General features: G+C 40.4%; 1 protein-coding gene across 1 annotated transcript in view; it reads right to left on the bottom strand.

Moving 5' to 3' along the window:
• Positions 1–16,566: 16,566 nt before the first annotated feature.
• ubl3b (ubiquitin-like 3b) overlaps positions 16,567–20,927 on the bottom strand; it is a 28,925-nt gene continuing 24,564 nt past the window's right edge. The window contains exon 6 of the mRNA XM_060927845.1: positions 16,567–18,150. Coding sequence (XP_060783828.1) covers positions 18,098–18,150 — 53 coding nt within the window. The 3' untranslated portion in view covers positions 16,567–18,097. The remainder of the gene's footprint in view (positions 18,151–20,927) is intronic.

Here is a 20,927-nt window from a genome sequence, read left to right as displayed (position 1 = left end):
CTCTTTTTAACTTCAACTTTTTTTTTACAGATGGTGTGATGTTTGCTTCCAGAATTTGCTGGTATTTATTCGAATCCATGATTCCCTCAACCAGTGAAATGTGCCCTGTGCCGCTGGCTGCAACACAACCCCAAAGCATGATCGATCCACACCCATGCTTCAGAGTTGGAGAGGTGTTCTTTTCCTGGAATTTGGCACCCTTTTTTCTCCAAATATACCTTTGCACATTGTGGCCAAAAAGCTCTATTTTGATTTCATCAGTCCACAGGACTTGTTTCCAAAATGCATCAGGCTTATTTAGATGTTCATTTGCAAACTTCAGACGCTGAATTTTGTGGCTAGGACACAGGAACGGTTTTCTTCTGATGACTCTTCCATGAAGGTCATATTTGTTCAGGTGTCACTGCATAGTAGAACAGCGCACCACCACTCCAGGGTCTGCTAAATCTTTCTGAAGGTCTTTTGCAGTCAAACAGGGGTTTTTATTTGCCTTTCTAGCAATCCAACGAGCAGTTCTTTCAGAAAATTTTCTTCATCTTCCAGACCTCACCTTGATCTCCACTGTTTCTGTTAACTGCCATTTCTTAACATTATAATCTGAGGAAACAGCTACCTGAAAACACTTTGCTACGTTCTTGTAGCCTTCTCCTGCTTTGTGAGCGTCAATTATTTTATTATTCAGAATGCGAGGGAGTTGCTTAGAGGAGCCCATGGCTGTTGATTTTAGGGACAAGTTTGAGGAGCCAGAGAATTTATACAGCTTTGAAATCTGCATCATCTGACCTTTCCTAATGAAGAATTTGAACAAGCCACAGCTCAATAAGCTAATTAAGGTCTGGAACCTTGGTAAAAATTACCTGAGAACTCAAATGTATTGGGGTGCCCAAACTTTTGCCTGGTGTTCCTTTTCTTTTTTCACTCTCCAATTGTACAAAACAAAAAGAATGCACAAATCTTGCAGAAAATGCTGAAATGTGTTGTCTTTACCTTTATGCCTTTTGGTGATCAGTTGATCTTCTGCTCACTTAACTAGTCACAGTAACAGACATTTTCAGTAAGGGTGCCCAAACTTTTGCATGACACTGTACATTCAACATGGCTAAAAACCGAAAAGGCTGATAAGTGTAATATAATATGCCAATACGAGTCACAATATAAGGTTAATAAAACCGAAAACGTAATTGAATAACACGTTAATTAAGAAATAAAGCAAGTTGATAAATGACTTCAGTTCCCCTTTAACATGCAGTAAGACAAAGTCATTTCCACCCATCCTCAGGGCTTTAGTATGTTTACCACTATCTGCTGAAGAAAACTCAAAAGAGGATGGTTGTGTTTTGCATGTGGACCTCACACATGCATGAACTGTATATAAACTTAGTCTAGAATGATGCATTGTTTAGTTTTTTAGGGGAAAAGGCAATCAGAGGAGCTTATTGACATACAAACTTGCTAGTTGTTTGATGTGAACTCTACAAGAATTAAAAGTATGTGCACAGTTGCCTGTTCTAACAAACATACTATTCATTCAATTACTGGAATTGCACCATAAATCCTTGCACTGTGTTATTGAAAGACTCATTGAGCAACAATAGAGAAATATAATCTTAACAAAGGTTTGATTAAGTGTCGCGATGTTCCGCATGGTGAGCACTTATTTTTGTTTGATAAAAACACTAACAAACAATCTCCGCCAACTCTGATCTCTAGTTTAGAATAATGTAATGGAAAATTGGCCTTTCTGAGAAATAGGGCAAAGGTAAAATTAAATCCCCAAGGAACCATCCAAAGGTGAAACGCAAGGTTAATAGCACCGAGATCTCAGATGCACGTCACAAAGTACGGGTCCAAAATACACAGCTATAAACCTGCCAATCAGCAAAGACTCATCATGGAGGAAAGAGAGATGAAAAGACAGGATGCAAACAAACAAAGGACATCTTCACAGTCAAACTTCAGAAACGTAAATGAGCTATGTTTTTTTGCTTCATGTGACAATTTACAATTTAGTAAAAATATACAGTGGTGCTTGAAAGTTTGTGAACCCTTTGGAATTTTCTATATTTATGCAGAAATATGACCTAAAACATCATCTGATTTTCACACAAGTCCTAAAAGTAGATAAAGAGAACCCAGTTAAACAAATGAGACAAAAATATTATACTTGGTCATTTATTTATTTATTGAGGAAAATGATCCAATATTACATATCTGTGAGTGGCAAAAGTATGTGAACCTCTAGGATTAGCAGTTAATTTGAAGGTGAAATTAGAGTCGGGTGTTTTCAATCAATGGGATGACAATCAGGTGTGAGTGGGCACCCTGTTTTATTTAAAGAACAGGGACCTATCAAAGTCTGATCTTCACAACACATGTTTGTGGAAGTGTATCATGGCACGAACAAAGGAGATTTCTGAGGACCTTAGAAAAAGCATTATTGATGCTCATCAGGCTGGAAAAGGTTACAAAACCATCTCTAAAGAGTTTGGACTCCACCAATCCACAGTCAGACAGATTGTGTACAAATGGAGGAAATTCAAGACCATTGTTACCCTCCCCAGGAGTGGTCGACCAACAAAGATCACTCCAAGAGCAAGGCGTGTAATAGTCGTCGAGGTCACAAAGGACCCCAGGGTAACGTCTAAGCAACTGAAGGCCTCTCTCACATTGGCTAATGTTAATGCTCATGGGTCCACCATCAGGAGAGCACTGAACAACAATGGTGTGCATGGCAGGGTTGCAAGGAGAAAGCCACTGCTCTCCAAAAAGAACATTGCTGCTCGTCTGCAGTTTGCTAAAGATCATGTGGACAAACCAGAAGGCTATTGAAAAAATGTTTTGTGGATGGATGAGACCAAAGTAGAACTTTTTGGTTTAAATGAGAAGCGTTATGTTTGGAGAAAGGAAAAACACTGCATTCCAGCATAAGAACCTTATCCCATCTGTGAAACATGGTGGTGGTAGTATCATGGTTTGGGCCTGTTTTGCTGCATCTGGGCCAGGATGGCTTGCCATCATTGATGGAACAATTAATTCTGAATTATACCAGCGAATTCCAAAGGAAAATGTCAGGACATCTGTCCATGAACTGAATCTCAAGAGAAGGTGGGTCATGCAGGAAGACAATGACCCTAAGCACACAAGTCATTCTACCAAAGAATGGTTAAAGAAGAATAAAGTTAATGTTTTGGAATGGCCAAGTCAAAGTCCTGACCTTAATCCAATGGAAATGTTGTGGAAGGACCTGAAGCGAGCAGTTCATGTGAGGAAACCCACCAACATCCCAGAGTTGAAGCTGTTCTGTACGGAGGAATGGGCTAAAATTCCTCCAAGCCGGTGTGCAGGACTGATCAACAATTACCGGAAACGTTTAGTTGCAGTTATTGCTGCACAAGGGGGTCACACCAGATACTGAAAGCAAAGGTTCACATACTTTTGCCACTCACAGATATGTAATATTGGATCATTTTCCTCAATAAATAAATGACCAAGTATAATATTTTGTCTCATTTGTTTAACTGGGTTCTCTTTATCTACTTTTAGGACTTGTGTGAAAATCTGACGATGTTTTAGGTCATATTTATGCAGAAATATAGAAAATTCTAAAGGGTTCACAAACTTTCAAGCACCACTGTATATGTATAAAAAGGATAGCAATGCTTACTGTAAGCATTAAATAACTGGTGTAGGTTACAGGGCTTTGTTTTGTTTTTGGCATGTACATGAGTATAAAGCAGGAGAGAACATCCTCAGCACATTCCAGTGGTTTCAGTCCTGGGTGAACATTCAGCAGTTCAAATGTGTTTTAGATGGCATGACTGGGACGTATTCTCTGTACGAAATAATCAAATGCCACAGTTTTCTCAGAATTGAAAAGACCCAGCTGACTTAGTTTACTGAGGTTTTGTGCAATGAATATTCAACCAGCTGAATAATTTGATGTTTAGCTGTTTTCAGCCATGAACCGGCGTGCTATCAGAACGGCTCGTCTCTATGCTGAACCACATGACGAACATTCATCAGGCTTTGGCTGGCCTCATTTTCTGCTGCATTTTCTCAAAGCCAGCTTTTTAAAGAGAATGCATCCAGCTGTTTTCCTACAAACACTTCCTTCTTCTGTCACACAATTTTTAAATAACATTGTATATACAAGACAATCAAGATTTCAAGCAGTACAAATCTTCCATCAACACCCAACGAACATGCATTGATTGATGAAATGGACTGTTTTTTTTCCCACAAGTGAAGAAAAAGTACAAATTTTACTGTAAATCACACATAATAAAAACAGTTTTCTTTCCCAACATCAGGATATTGGTGTGAAAGAAAGCAGTGCATGGGAACATGAGGAGGATCTGACAATTTTCCTTAATAAAAAACAAAACAAAAAAAACCCCATACCATCTGGATGTAATGGATACCAAATACAACCCCGTTTCCAAAAAAAAGTGGGGACGCTGTGTAACTTGTAAATAAAAACAGAATGAGATTTGCAAATCTTGGAAACCCTATATTTCATTGAAAATAGTACAAAGACAACAGATCATATGTTGAAACTGATAAATTTTATTGTTTTTTGAAAAATACAGTATGTCATTGAATTTGATGCCAGCAACATGTTTCAAAAAAAATTGGGACAGGTGTATATTCATTGCTGTGTTGAGTCAGCTCTACTTTTAACAACATACTGTAAACAGTTCAGAACTGAGTAGACCAATTGCTGTAAATTTGAAAGTGAAATGTTGTCCCGTTCTTGCCTGGTATAGGGAGTTCAGCTGCTTGACAGTTTGGGGTCGCTTTATTTCATAATGCAACAAATGTTTTCAATCAGAGGCAGGCAAGGACTGCAGGCAGGCCAGTTTAGCACCTGTACATTGTTTACTTCAGAGCCATGTAGTTGTAATACGTGCAGAATGCGTGTTGGCATTATCTTACTGAAATAAGCAAGGCCATTCCTGAAAAAGATGTCATGTGGTATATGGTTTCAATTTGCATTTGTGGATGCAGTAATGAATGGTTTTCATAGACGATGGTTTTTTGAAGTGTTCCTGAGCCCATACAGTGATTTCCACTATAGACACACATCTGCTTTTAATGCAGTGTCGCCTGACGGCCTGAAGATCACAGGCATCCAATGTTTTTCAGCCTTGTCTCTTGAGTACAGAGATTTCTCCAGATTCTCTGAATCTTTTAAAGAAATTGTGTACTGGAGATGATGTGATCCCCAAATCCTTTGTAATTTTACATTGAGGAGTGCGATTCTTAAATTGCTGCACTGTTTGCCCATGCAGTCTTTCACAGAGTGGTGAACCCCTTCCCATCTTTACTTCTGAGAGACACCGCTTTTCTGGGATGCTCTTTTTATACTCAATCAGGTTACTGACCTGTTGCCAGTTAACTAAATTATTTTTTTCTTTTTAACATTGCAGAACTTTTCAAGTCTTTTGTTGTCCCTGTCCCAACTTTTCTGGAAGGTGCTGTTGGCATCAAATTCAAAATGAGCATATATTTTTCAAATTTGATTTGTCTTTATACTGTTTTCACTGAAATATAGGGTTTCCATGATTAGCAAATCACCACATTCTGTTTTTATTTACATTTTACAGTGTTCTACATTCTTTGGAAATGGGGTTGTGTTTAATTCAATATAATTCAATTTTATTTGTATAGCTCTTTGAACATTGACACAAAGCTCATATCATCTCTAGCCGCTTTATCCTGTCCTACAGGGTCGCAGGCAAGCTGGAGCCCATCTCAGCTGACTACGGGCGAAAGGCGGGGTACACCCTGGACAAGTCGCCAGGTCATCACAGGGCTGACACATAGACACAGACAACCATTCACACTCACATTCACACCTACGGTCAATTTAGAGAGTCACCAGTTAACCTAACCTGCATGTCTTTGGACTGTGGGGGAAACCGGAGCACTCGGAGGAAACCCACGCGGACACGGGGAGAACATGCAAACTCCACACAGAAAGGCCCTCGCCGGCCACGGGGCTCAAACCCGGACTTTCTTGCTGTGAGGCAACAGCGCTAACCACTACACCACCGTGCCACCTGTGGATAAGTGTATCCGGGATTATCCCAACAAAAAGCCCTGGATGACCAAAAAAAGTGCAGAACCTGCTCAGGGAGAGGAACATTGCCTTCAGGTCTGTTGACGGACCATTATATAGTGCTACCAGAGCCAATCTGAAGAGAGGCATCAGAGAGACCAAAACTACTTACAGGAGGAGGATAGAGGACTGCTTTCAGAGCAACAACTCCAGGCAGGTGTGGCAGGGGGTCCAGCATATCATCAACTACAGACCCAGCAACCTCATAGCTGATGGTGACTCCTCATTGGCAGAGGAGCTGAACCACTTCTTTGCCCACTTTGAGGTGGAGTCACAAGAGGCAGCCAGACGACACTCACAAGCCCACAACAGCCATACTCTTATGGTAGAGGAACATGAGGTGAGGCACGCACCGAGTGCGGTAAACCTGTGGAAAGCTGCAGGACCTGACGGCGTCTCAGGATGGGTGCTGCAGGTCTGCGCGGATCAGTTGGCTGGGGTCTTTACCAAGATCTTCAATCTGTACCTCTCAGGCTGCCGTCCCACCCTGCTTAAAGTCCTCCATAATTATCCCCCTCCCAAAGAACACCACCATTAGCTACTTTAACGATTACCAGCCAGTAGCACTTACACCTAGCATTATGAAGTGTTTCAAGAAACTGGTCCAAACTCAAATTATTTCACACCTCTCACCCAGGTTTGACCCTCACCAGTTTGCCTACAGAGCTAATAGGGCCACAGAGGACGCAGTAGCCACGGCTCTCCACCTTGCTTTGTCCCATTTGGACCAGCAGGGGAGCTATATACGGCTGCTCTTTGTGGACTTCAGCTCCACCTTTAACACCATCCTCCCGAACAGACTGGTAATCAAACTTACAAACCTGGGAATATCCCACACCATCTATCATTAGATTAAGGACTTCCTCACTGATCACTCCCAGAGAGTGAGAGTAGGCTCCTACATTTCCTCTGCCTTCAGCATCAGCACTGGCTCCCCTCAGGGCTGTGTGCTGAGACCCCTACTCTACACCCTCTATACCCACGACTGCATACCTGCCCACTCGAGTAACAGCATCAAGTTTGCTGATGACACCACTGTGGTGGGGCTCATGTCCAGGGGAGAGGAGTCCATATACAGAGATGAAGTAGAGCAGCTGTCAGATTGGTGTACAAATAACAACCTGGTCTTAAACACCACCAAGACTAAGGAGCTGATCATAGACTTTAGAAGGAAGATGACGGACATTCTACCTCTGTTTATTAATGGGAACTGTATGGAGAAGGTCTCAGAATTTCAGTTTCTGGGGGTCCACATTCAGGATGACCCGATCTGGAGCATCAACACTACAACTGTTATCAAGAAGGCACAGCAAAGACTGTATTTCCTGAGAGTGCTGAGGAACTACCATCTTTCACAAAAACTACTGGTGTCCTCCTACCGTTGCTCCATTGAGAGCATATTGACTTACTGTTTCTGTGTGTGGTTTTCTAGTTGCACAGTAGGAGACAGGAAAGTGCTCCAGAGGGTCGTCACTACGGCCCAGATGATCATCGGCTGCCCTCTCCTCTCTCTGGAGGATCTGTACAGGTCCCGCAGTATAAAAAAACAAACATTCTTAGGGACCCATCTCACCCCGGACACACTGTGTTTGAACTGCTGCCTTCAGGAAGACGTTAACAGGTCATTAACAGCTAGGACAAACAGGATTAGGAACAGTTTCTATGCAAGTGCCATAAGGACATTAAATAAAGCAAACGTGTACATTCAATAATAATACGGTATGATACAATATGGATCATGCAATGCCTTCCACACCATAGGATGTGAATGTTTGCGAGTGATGACTGCTGTTTTAAATAACTTTTCAAATTATTTATTTGTTTATCTTCTTGTATTATTTTCATAGATTTTTAGATGCACTTTTTTGCACCAAGGATTACATTTTAATTTTGTTGTATTTATTTACAAAGATATTCTATTCTAAAACAAAATTATTACAGTGAACAGGGTTTCAAGCAGGGCAGATCTTCCAATATTTGGTTGACCTCAAAAGTACCACAATTTTAGTCTCAGCCTCAGACGCTCCACCCACAGGGATAAGAAACTAGTGAGAACTACCATCTTTTGTACACTTGAAGGTTGCAGTCTGACTTGCTCTTCACACTTATGTATGCACCCATCCATCCACAGGCTTTGTTGATAGTGGTGGATAATTTCTTCTCTATAGGGGCTTTTCACCGATGTCATAGATTTTTGTTTGTCAGACAGCGTCCACCGTATTGCCAGGCAAATAAAGAAACATAGTCGTGACAGTTAATAATGAAAATATCAAGACAACTACAGTCAATACAATCTCTCTGGAATTATTAAAAATTTAGATTATACCAGTAGATCGTATTACATCCAAAAGCTGAAACATGCAGGCATCACAGATCCATATAATTTACCCACAAATGTATTTATTTATTATTTATTCTGCTCACTGCTTTGTGTGTGTGTGTGTGTGTGTGTGTGTGTGTGTGTGTGTGTGTGTGTGTTTTCACTGCTTCAGAAGAGTTAAATGCAGAGGAGGAATTTCGCTGTGCTTGAGTCTACACGTGACAAAAATATAGGCTTCTTAAATTTACCCACAAATGTATTTATTCCACTTGAAAAGTGTTCAGCAAACCAGCTACCGGATTTGGGACACTACAACACCCTGAACTATTTAGTATCTGGGACTTCTAAATACAGGCAGCACAGTGGTGTAGTGGTTAGCACGGTCACCTCACAGCAAGAAGGTCCTGGGTTTGCGGCCAGCGAGGGCCTCTCTGTGTGGAGTTTGCATGTTCTCCTTGTGTCTGTGTGGGTTTCCCTTGGGAAACCCACACAGACTTGCCTGTGACCCTGTAGAACAGGATAAGCGGCTACAGATAATGGATGGATGGACGGACTTCTAAATACACCAGAGATACTAAAGGCTAGATTAGATAAAACTTTATTGATCCCTTTGGGTGGGTTCCCTCAGGGAAATTAAGATTCCAGCAGCATCATTACAGATAAACAGAAAATAAATAGAGAAAACTTCTAGATAAATTAAATTATTTACATATACAAATATAAAAAAAATAAGATATGGGGAAGGGGGGGCCGCGGCAGGAGAGATATTGCACATTATATTACACATTGTCTGGTATTGCTTATTGTTAGGCTAGGCTACTGCTCCTTCCCATCCTTTGTCCTCCTGTTACCCCTCCTCCCCCCCCAGAGAGGAGCTGTACAGTCTGATGGCATGAGGGACAAAGGAGTTTTTAAGTCTGTTCGTCCTGCACTTGGGAAGGAGCATTCCGTCACTGAACAGGCTCCTCTGGTTGCTGATGACGGTGTGCAGAGGGTGACTGGCATCGTCCATGATGTTCAGTAGTTTGTCCATAGATCTCTTCTCTGCCACCGTCACCAGAGAGTCCAGCTTCATGCCGAAAAAAAAAATATACAGATGCCTACCAATATTTCGAGGTAGCTTTCATGCCGGAATGTTATGGGAAATTCCTGATAAAGAAAAATACCTTATGACAAAGGTAAGCTCAAAAGTGGACTTCTAATAGTAATAAAACAAACCAGGTCTGAGATCTAGCATATTTTATGGTGTTTAGCTGAGTCTACGTTAGCAGTACATAAACACACATGCTGCTAGTCAAGCCAAGCATTAGGTCTAATAAAATATATCACGTCCAAAGCCCACAATCAGAGCTACATTTTAACGATACACAGAGTTTTCACACTAACCTGATATAAACTGTTCTCCACACACTGGAATGCTTTACCATCCAATGTTCCCATTTAACTACAGCTCTGCATTTTTCTCGTCTTTCTGGGTTCACCGGGAAGTGGTGAAAAGTTGAACCAGACTTATCTCTACGTCTGTTATTACATCCAAAAGCACTACAGGTCTCTGGCATTGTTCTTTTAGATGTAACTTCTACAAGTTTAATCTGTAGATGTTTTCTGGATTGGGCTTACAAAATCACTCATGTACACTTGTGCCAGTCGTCAAACACAAAACTTTCCTGGCAATATGGCTGTATAAATCAATCCGTAGTTACAATGACATGTGAAAGGCCCCCTATTGGACTTGGACTGAATTTAACATGTCAACTCACTCACTCACCTCACCCTGATGCCCTGTAGGCCAATTGGCCCGTCAGTGCCAACTAGCTATCTTGAGCACATTTCATCTACCGTTGGCTTGCTAGGCCTGTTGCAGCTTCTCCAGACAACCAACCATTCACACACACAGTCATACCTATGGGCAATTTACAGTAGCCAGTTAGCCTAACTGCATGTCTGAACTGTGGGAGTTAACCGGAGCACCCAGAAGAAACCCATGCGGACACGGGGAGAACATGCAAACTCCACACAGAAAGGGCCCCCCCATCAGCCGTGAGGTTCAAACCCAAAACCTTCTTGCTGTGAGGAGACAGTGCCAACCACTGCACTATCGTACCACCCCTAACATGTTAACTGTCAACTTTTATTTGCAATTGTGTCATATTACTCTTTTATTTATTACCACGAGTTGGCCTAGTGATTAGCGTGTCTGCCTCTCGAGCAGGAGATCGTGATTTAGACTTAAAAAAATAAATAAATAAATAAATAAATAAAAAAGGTGACTGATACTCTGATTTATTATTATAAGTACCAATAACATTAAAATGCTTGCCTAGGACTGGCATGTTTCATCTTTCATGAAGATAAGTTCTCTTCAATCCTACAGTAAATAATGCTGCAGTTTCCAGACATTAATCTCAATTAGACATCAACAATGCAGGTAAACAAAATATTTCTAATTAATCAATCAATCAATTAGAATTAACAGGCACAAAGCCGCTTTACAGAAGTTCAGATATAGGTTTAAATACCTACTGAGCAAGCCAGGGACAACAGTGGCGAAGGAAAAACTTGAGACAAGAGAAAGAAACTTTGAGAGAACCCAGACTCAAAAGGAAGCCTCTTCTGGATGGTATGATCAAAGTGAGTGGCTTGCACCTCTCCTTGGACTTGCACTGCCCTACATATGAATCTCACCACTCAAAAGTGTGGCAGACACATGAACTTTATAGTGGCTAAGAAACAGAATGGTGAAGAAACTTATGCCAAGATGTAGGATATGGCAAAAAATGTTTGTGGACACTTGACCATTCCATTCCAGATTTAGTCCCACCTTTACGGTTATAACATCATCCACTCTTCTGGGAAGACACTCCACTTCATTTCGGAGTGTTATGGGGACATGCTGAAGCACGTTCGTGAGGTCAGGCACTGAAGTCAGGTGAGGACGCCTGGGGCTCAGCTAGCATTCCAGTTCATCTGAAAGATGTTCGATGGGGTTGAGGTCATGGCTCTGTGCAGGACACTCAAGTTTTTCTGCTGCAACATTGGCAAACCATGTCTTCATGAACCTTGCTTTGTGCAGGTCTGTGTGCAGGGGTTTTGTCATGCTGGAATAGGTTTGGGCCCCTTAGTTCTTGCATATAATACAGTATATAAAAGACCTATACAATTGTGCTACCAACTTTTGGGCAAAAGTTTGGGGAAGACCAAAAAAAAAAAAAAAAAAAATGTTGCATTCATTTTCTGATACTATATTCAGTACAGAACATCCGAATATATATTTTAAAAAAAAGAAACAATATAGAGCATGTTCAGCAACACTTGGGTGTACACTACCAACCAGAGATGGAGACATGAAAGTTGGGAATAAAATGCTAGAAACTATACCACTGAATTTTGTGCACACTGTTGGCAGATCAAGACATGTTTAGCAAAACCTCATGTATAATTAAGCTGGAATTATACTGCTGAGTGAAAGTGAATGCTGGTGGAGGAAGAAAACTGCTTGGTATAAAAATCATCCAAAGCCCTGTTGAAACTAGTTTGATAAAAATGTGCTCTAACATTTACCCGAGATGACCTGTTGTCCAGAGATGGTGAGAAAGATCAAGTTTATTTTTATAGCACTTTTAACAATAGACATTTACAGAATTTTAATACATGACTTTAAACATAAGCTAATTTTATCCCTAATCTATCCCCAATGAGCAAGCCTATGGCGACGGTGGCAAGGGAAAAACTCCCTCAGACCACATGAGGAAGAAACCTCAAGGGAACCCATCCTCATTTGGGTGAAAAAAAAAAATTTGTGTTTACACGCTTCATTTCCAAACTGTGTGAGAATGTATTTCACATCCAGAGCATATGACTCCTGCAAACCCTGTTCATCCAGGAGTGGACTGCTCTTTTCTTTTTCCATGAAGTACAGAGCTCATATTTCAAAGCTACTCTTTCCAGGCACAGGTTATAGAATTCAAGGAACTTGTCAAATAAACAAATGTACTAAAACATGACTCCGATGCAACAACTCTAGTGCTTGACTTGTCATCACCAGGAAACAGAGCTGTGTACTTATTTCCTGTCAGTCACAACTTTACAGTGACTTACTTTTTGGTGACTTCCTTTTTAAAAAAAACCCGCAGCAACCTGAACTTGTGAATGGAGAGGGATTCAGAGGAGTTGAGGCAAGAAGCAAGCAGTCACAGTCTGCGGACATGGTGACCTTTAGTGTACATGCAGAAAGGACTCTCACACTGGAGACTTGCGATCCTGCTGAATTCTCCCGCGACTAAATGACCTTTGCCAAGAGGGTCAAAGGATTTATAAGTTTAGTCTATCCTGGAGCTCGTTATCTTTTGAAAGAGTACCAAAGAATTAAGATTCTCATGTAAGCAACAGCATCAGGAAGTCAATAGATCGCAGCAACAAACAAATTGGCCAACAGAGACTCTGGACTATCTGTAGTCACAGTTGGGATTTCTATCATGAACAAACACCCAGCTGGTTTTAGTATCAGCAAGACACCAGAAACGAGGGAAGCTTGGAAATCAGGCAAAGCTGTGCTTCTTTCAAGTCTCACATGTCTTTCACTTCTATCCAGCCTTATGCATGTAGTATAGCAGAGTATTTAACAGGCACGTGTTATTCTGGGCATGATGCCAGGAGCCTGTGCTCCATTAGGGTGGACAACATTTTAAATGAAATGATGCATTATACATTTTGAACGTGAGGGATGCCAGTTTCCAGTTAAAATACTGATCATGAAAACATGCATTCAGTAGGAACGGGACACTAACATTTCTCTGAGGGCCTAACATGAAGAGTCAAAGCTCCCTGAGAATTAAAGGAATATTACTCTTAAATGAGAGACAGAAAAGGTCTACAGTGGTTAAATAAATTATACCATAACGGGCCACCATTGGTAATACACCCCTACTGTGCCTTACATAGTAGGCTTTTCCCTTGAGGTAGACGACCCAGGTTAGATATGTACTGTATACACGTAATTTAGGAGAGGATAACAACTGTTACAGGCTAATTTGAACCCAAGGAACAACTTTGGATGTGTGCCAAAATCGATATCCGGGGCAAAACAGGCCGAAAATTACTGATCCAAGATGGCTGCCGATAGCCATATTGAAAATATCAAGTTTTGAACCACTCACCACAGAACAGTGGCGGCTGCTGGTTTTTAAAACAGGGGAAGCCCATTTTACGCATTCATCGTAAAACCTGTAGGCCGGATATCAAAGCATAGAAAGGTGTGCCCCATTAGCATAGTGAACTAGACAACCCTACCTAGTGGCAGAAAGTATTTTTGCTTGTACATTTCATGTTATAGTCTGGCTTGCCAGGCTAGTGCCTCATATCCTTAATCAAAAATATCAAACATCCAAAAATTACTGGCTATTCAACGAAGAGCCTTGAACATCATACCCTGATATGCAACACAGAGTCTTTAACACAACACCCAGCTGTGCAACACATCCTTGAACATCTTCTGCAACACAGTCTGGAAATTCATAACCAGGTAGGCTATGCAATACACAGAACCTTGAATATTATACCCAGGTATAACCTATAACACAGAGCCCACCATTCTCTTAACATTACTGAACAATACACACACTTCAGATTCATGAACATGAACACTATTTATACACAAATTCTGCCCTCCGCTCCTTTTCCAGAAAATGGTCTGTGACCCTGTCATACCAGCTGGTTGTGCTTTCCAGAGACTTCACCAATTTCTGTTAGCAGCTAGCACTGCAGATCCCTATAAGGCTCAAGCTAGCCTACAACCAGATTGAACTACAAATGAAATAAACGAGTGAATTCATGAATGATCAAACTGATAGAATGGATGAAAGTTAACGGAGCACAACGAGTAATATTTACATTTATTTACAGAGTAATGTACAGAGACATCAATGAGAAGAAACATTTATATGAAAAGAAATTCGGACAGCACTTTAGCACACGACTACACTTTCTCGACATCCGCTAGGGACTGACTGATCATACTTCCGTGTTCCTCGCCGAAGTACCACCCTCCTCATGTCTTTCAAACACTACCTCCAATAATCCTTTATCAGCCCGGCTTCTTGTCCCTCCCACCGTCTCGTTTAGTCCCAGAGAAGCCCGGCTTCCCTGGAAGTGACGATTTTGTTGATTTTAACCAATAACAACTAGCCGAAATTGGCTGTTCAGAGCCGTCTCGTAGACTGCAACGGATACCCGGCTGCCAGTCAGTGTTGCCAGATACTGCTGACGTTTTCCATCCCAAAATATGTTCAAAACCCGCCAAAATGCACTTAAAACCGCCCAATCTGGCAACACTGCTGCCAGTCCATAGAGCCCATTGAAATAAGAAAGGTTACAGCCTGGCAGCAAAGGTGATTCTCGTAGCGAACTGCAAGTTCGTCAGACATCACTCATAAGTTACAGAATAGTTATGAACATAAATACAATCTTGGGCATATATTATGTTATGCAAGTTATTGTTTTAATGAGAATTCAACGTCGTAGACGCTGCAGTTTGGGGAGAGAATTTTAGGGGAAGCTCGGCTTCCCTTGTTGTCTATGAGAAATCGCCCCTGCCACAGAAGTATGTGCAGTACCTCATTTTATGGGCTTTTGGGTATGGGGAATCCATTAGTGACGATATTTTCATGATTGAAGGAAACAGGAACGAGTTATGGTCAAGGGCAAGGTTAAAAAAAACAAACAAAAAAAAACCTCACACCAAAAACTGGTCAAAATTGCAGTTTCACAGAAAACATGAGAAAAACAGACTAACCCTACCTCAAACATGAAATCGGGAGACCTATGCACATTATTTAGCAAAGTATAAGAAAGCAAGCATTTGATTAACAAAGAAATTGTATTTTCAAATCATACTATTATGATCAATGGAATGCTAACTTAAAGTGAAAAATACAAAACAAAACATTACTTTAGTAGGCAGCAATATCTCGAGGGCTTAAACGTTTAACAGCCAACAATACAACTTTTAACATCACATTATTACTGTTTATGTGTCACATAAGTCAGGGTCAGGAACCTGAAGGAGTAACACAATAATAATACCGGCGGCCATCTTGGATTGGTAATTTTCAGGCTGTGCGTCCCAGATAGCGATTTTAGCACACAAGTTATTCCTTGGGGTCACATTAGCCTATAACAGTTGAGTTATCCTCTCCTAAATTAAACCAGGTCCTTGACTATTGAGCAATCTCTGAGCCAAACCACAGAGACGGAGAGGAAACAGAATTGTAATGCAGCTGCCCCATCACTCCCACAACTCCGATCCAAATCCCCCACAAGCCATACAGCAAACCCAGTTGTGGCATATACTTGGTTTTTTGTTTTGCTTTGTTCCCCACCCCCAGGTCAACCCTGGACATTTCCCTTCCTTCATACAGAGAAAGAAATGCCTTGTACAGGTATAAAACTCTGATTCACATTCTTCTGTTTCTAAAGAGGTATAACTTGTGCTTCAATAGTTAAACATATCCTGATGGCTAAGAAATTGGACAAGCCCTTACAATCCACTACTAAGAAATGTGTGCTTAGGCTGCTTGGACCATCTGGTCCATTCCTTTTCCTTCATTTCTCTGCCAGCGTCAACTGGAAAGCTGGATCTCGCTCAGCTATACATCATGAAAGACTTTCAGAATCAGGCAAGCACGATTTAAAAAAAAAGAAAAAAAAAGCAAGCTTATTATATTGACAAGAATGGCATCTTACGGTCAGACTGACATTAGCTAAACCAAATATAAACACAGGAACACCTTCTCCGAGACTGATTAAAGTCATGTGTAATGCCTGGTCTGCAACCAGAAAACCAGATCATAAAGGCCTACAGAAATCTGAATAACAAAAAATGTAGGCTAATAAAATTATTCCATCCACTCTGTGTTACATCACTGCCTGACTGTTATTCATTCCTGATACCGTGCCAATGGTGAGAATATTGAGGCTGGAGGTGCTGGGCATGACATTTACAGAGAAATGGATTTGGGAATCTACTGAGAGAACCAAAGCAACACTGCCATCTACAGCCCAAAGCCCAGAAAAGAAAAAGGGGAGGTTTTTTTTTTCCTTGATGAAGAAAAGATGATCAGACGGTGAGTTTAGTTGAAAGATTTTTTTTTATTAATTTATAATACAGGATTTTAGGCATACTGTATTTTTACATTTAATATTCTGAAGCTAATTTTATAGCAGTGACCATTTTTAAAATGCACACTCGCTGAGGGATGACCACTCAAAGGAAGAGCGAAGACCACTGAATGTCGTCATCCATGACTATCCCATATCATTTGGGCCATCCCTCCCCAAAATACCATCTCACACTCACACCAGTTGACTTAAATGTGTAGCAATTAAAAGCTGAAATACACATACACAAGGTTACAAATAACTTCGTTTAGAATTCCGTTGTTATTAATATTAATTCTCCACAATTTGAAGTCAAAAGAAAAGCAGACAGCATACAAACATTAGGAAATAAAAACACCCATTTTTCCTCTTAACCCCTCGCTGGGGCCCATTAAGGGATGCCACCCCTGTTCACTTGTAGTCTTTTCCGATGCCAGTGGAGCTCATCGGGGTGCTCCAGGATTCCACCATGCTCACAATGCAGCCTTTATGGCCAAGGCTTTCAGGCAGGAGCCCACTGCCAATTACCATCTTTTTATTCTTTGCATCAGATGGTGGTAACTGTCCCTTAGGGCATCTTGACAGACAAAGTGTGCCTATGTGGTGAAGGAGAGGAGTTTCTCATAGTTCAAGCACATTTGGCAACCTTTTCACTTCAGGCAGACAGACCTTCAAGCACACAAGAGGTGAATAGTTTTCCAAGAAGTCAGGTACACACCCAGGGTAAGAAAACACTAGACTAGGGCATGCACAGGTGTCGACACAGCCGTCACATCAGGGGAAAAAAAAGCCTTGTGATCAGAGTTCAAACTCTTGCTTGGTCCAACGTCAAAGGCATATGGGGCGGTCATGGCATGTCATCAGTCCACCAACGTTAGGGCAAACTCTTCTGTACTCATCTTATTTGTACAAAGCAAGAGAATTCTTAACAGGTTGAAACGTCAGCTGGGAAGTGATGTTCTGTCAACCACTGTGGGCTTCAGATAAGGGTCTGAGTAAAGGGCAATCAAATGGTAATGATCAGATGTGTGCATTTAAGTGCCAACTAGCTCTTAAGAGCTGAGCCACATCCAAAACCACATTTCGAGTCAGAAGAAAAAAAAAAAAAAGAAAATAAAGGGGACTCTGTATGTAGAGAAAGGGACCTCGATATTCTCTCTAGCATATAAGAAATTCCCTAAACAGTTTCCTCACACTCCTACTTTACATTTTCTTTTTAATTATCTGGATAGTTGGATTTTTATGTACAAGGATCATGGTTTTATGAAGCAAAAAAGTAATTTTGGCAAGAAAACAGGGCAAATTAAAGATCTGAATACTTGGCACAGAAGATTTCCAGCTACTATACAGGAATAAATTGAATGAACTTATTGATCTGACCCTCTGAGCCATTGTATAATCAATCATTCAGAATGCATTATAGGTTGGCGAGCAGAAAAAGGGAGCAGGGATGGAGGAATAGAAGGCATGTTTGGGGATCAGGGAGTTGTTTCTCTTCTGATTTACAGCAGTAAGCAGCAGCTGCTTTCTGTAGTCTTCTCACGGTTTCTTTGTCCTTAAAAGACGACAAAAGCAAACAAATTAACAGGAAGCAAAAAACCACCCGAAATCTACCACAAAACAAAAAGTGCATTATACTTCCGTGTAGCTTTCAGAACAGCCAAGTATGATAAACTAATTACACACACACACACCAGATACACTTGACAGCATCATGCATTAATTAGGAAACCATAAAATCAGTGTTAAAGACAGGCATCTCCAAACTGGTGCGTGTTCATTTTTCTTTAGTGTTGCTCTTTCCTCAAAGGCAAACGGTTTAGAGTTCATGATGCATCTTACCATCAAGTTAGAAAACAAGAAGTAGTTATCAAGTGAAAGCTAGGCTCCCCATACAAAATGTCAACCCTTACATAACTTTAATAGTTCAGCCATTAACTGATTGTTAAAACACACTGGAATGTAGCTCTGCTCTTTATCTGGAAACGGTATTGTTTTATCAGATAGTAACTCAGTACATACATATCTGGAACTTTTATAGCTGATTTATACATGGAGCCTATAAAACTCCTCTGCTTACAGAATTCTAAGTATTTCCCTTGATTTTACAAAAATCATCCTTATCATGGGCGTCTTACATTCCCTATACGTAAACTTTTTTTGTGTGTGTGCCATTGAGCTATAATCCCAATACAAACAATCAACGTCATCACTGACTTATCCTTGCACCAAGAACAAGGTCGATGAATATTAGGAGTTATGACACCAGAAATGCTGGGTGTTTAGTCTCCGTATTAATACTAAGTCATTATTTTCAATGTCTGGATAAGAAAATTGTGCGTGACATTTGTTCAAGAATTTCATGAAAAACGGCCGTCATCCATCAAATATTTTCTGCCATTTCACAACCCTTGACCACCTCAGCTTCAAGATCAAAAGAAATCCCAGATTTAAATCTAAGTTTAATGTAAAGGACTAACAGGAGTTTAATCTTAGTTTAACGTAAAACAAAAGCCAGTATTAAAGCCAAAGGGCTTACATGCAACGATTTACGGTGTTGGGCAGCAGAATTAGTACATAAACTTGGACTTAATCCAGGTTAAAAGTATAATCGTTTTTGGTGTAACCAAGTCTTGTGATTTAAATGGTTTCCATCATATAAAACCTGCAATATTCAAACTAAGCACTTGAGCTCTCCAGATACAGCTACTGTGCTCAATATAATTCACATGAAAATCCCACCTGTGATCATACCAGAGAACAGGCTGGTAGCTTAGGAGCTTATTTCACAAGTTATAGTAACACACCCTTTCACTGTTTCCACACTAGCATATACACAGCTTTATAGAAAAGAACTTTATCAGATATTACAAAAGACAAAAAGACATGCGCATGAATGCACTCAAGTTTGTCAACTGAGCTTAATGAGGAAACGGATGAGCTTCGGGGAGGTTGTCCTTCTCAAAGACAACCTGATGCAACCTAAAATGGTATATTAGTCTAAAAAGCTAAAGTTACACAATCCCTACATGGCTCTCTATAATAAAATTAAGATAGCCGTTCTGGAAGCGTTCCAAGCTGAATATGTATTGAATCAAGATTATGAAAAACATTATGCTAAAGCATTTAATAAGAACTGGGAGCCAAAGCCCACTTATAGCAATTGTAGGGGCTACAAGTATTCCAACTGTGGCTGTTTTAAGCTGTCTCACTTGGCTGGAAAATAATTTATTTATTTTTTATTTTTTTTTTTTTGGGGGGGGGGGGGGGGGGGGAGATCTGTGCCAGTGTATGAAATCTGGGTAAAAGAAATATACTGTATCGAGAGCAATGTTACTGTAATAATGTAAGAGCAAATACTTGACAAAACTTGGAATTGCATTGGACTGGCTCTGGGAAAATTTGAATAATTATAGTGTCACAGATTTTGAGTTGTTTTAAGAATAAATTAAAATAAAAAAAACTTTTGAAAGCACACCAGACCTATAATGTTCAAGTGATGCACTACATTTCATAATTTACTAAAATGCTAAAACTCAACAAATATCTGTGTGTAATTTTGGTTAAGGCGCTTCATCTTGCACTGAAAAAAACCAAGAAAAAAAATTCAACCTTTAATAAGTTTATTCAAATTAAAAAAAAAGTCCCTCATCCAAGAAATTATTTTTTCAACAAAAACCGCATATCCCACTATTATTGACACCCCTGGAAATTATAGTGAAAATGTAACAAGCATGTTTCCCATTTAAATTGTACTTTTTTTTTTTTGAGTGTGTAGGCACTTTCAAGCTGCAATCCATAGCTTCCTGATTAACTGGGGGACAAATATGAGGTGAGACAGAGGCCAAATGAAAAAAATACTCACCTGAAAATGCCCATTTCTACTGTTAGGGTATTAATAAAAAGTGGACACCAACTGGAAGTGTTACAAACTTGCCTGGAAGAGGACCCAAGTTTATTTTGCCCCCACGTACAGTGAGGAGGATGGTAAGAGGCAAAAAAATCCCCAAGGATCACAAGACAAAATAAAATCTTGGGGTTTCCGAGTCTCCAAAACCACCGTCAGATGCCACCTCCATACCAGCAGATTATTTGGAAAGTTTGGCAGAAAAAAAAAAAAAAAAAGCCTTTCCTGTCAGTTAACCACAAACATAAGCGCCTGATGTTTGCAAAAATGCTACTACAACCGTGACTGGAAGAGTGTTCTATGGTCTGATGTAACAAAAAAATGGAGCTTTTTGGCAAGAAACACTCAAGGTGGGTTTGGTGTAAAAAGAAGGATGGCTATAATGAAAAGAATCCGATCCCAACTGTAAAACATGGTGGAAGTGC

The sequence above is a fragment of the Neoarius graeffei genome, chromosome 8 (genome assembly GCF_027579695.1).
Source record: "Neoarius graeffei isolate fNeoGra1 chromosome 8, fNeoGra1.pri, whole genome shotgun sequence".
Taxonomy (NCBI): domain Eukaryota; kingdom Metazoa; phylum Chordata; class Actinopteri; order Siluriformes; family Ariidae; genus Neoarius; species Neoarius graeffei.
This window is presented reverse-complemented; position numbering and strand designations above follow the sequence as displayed.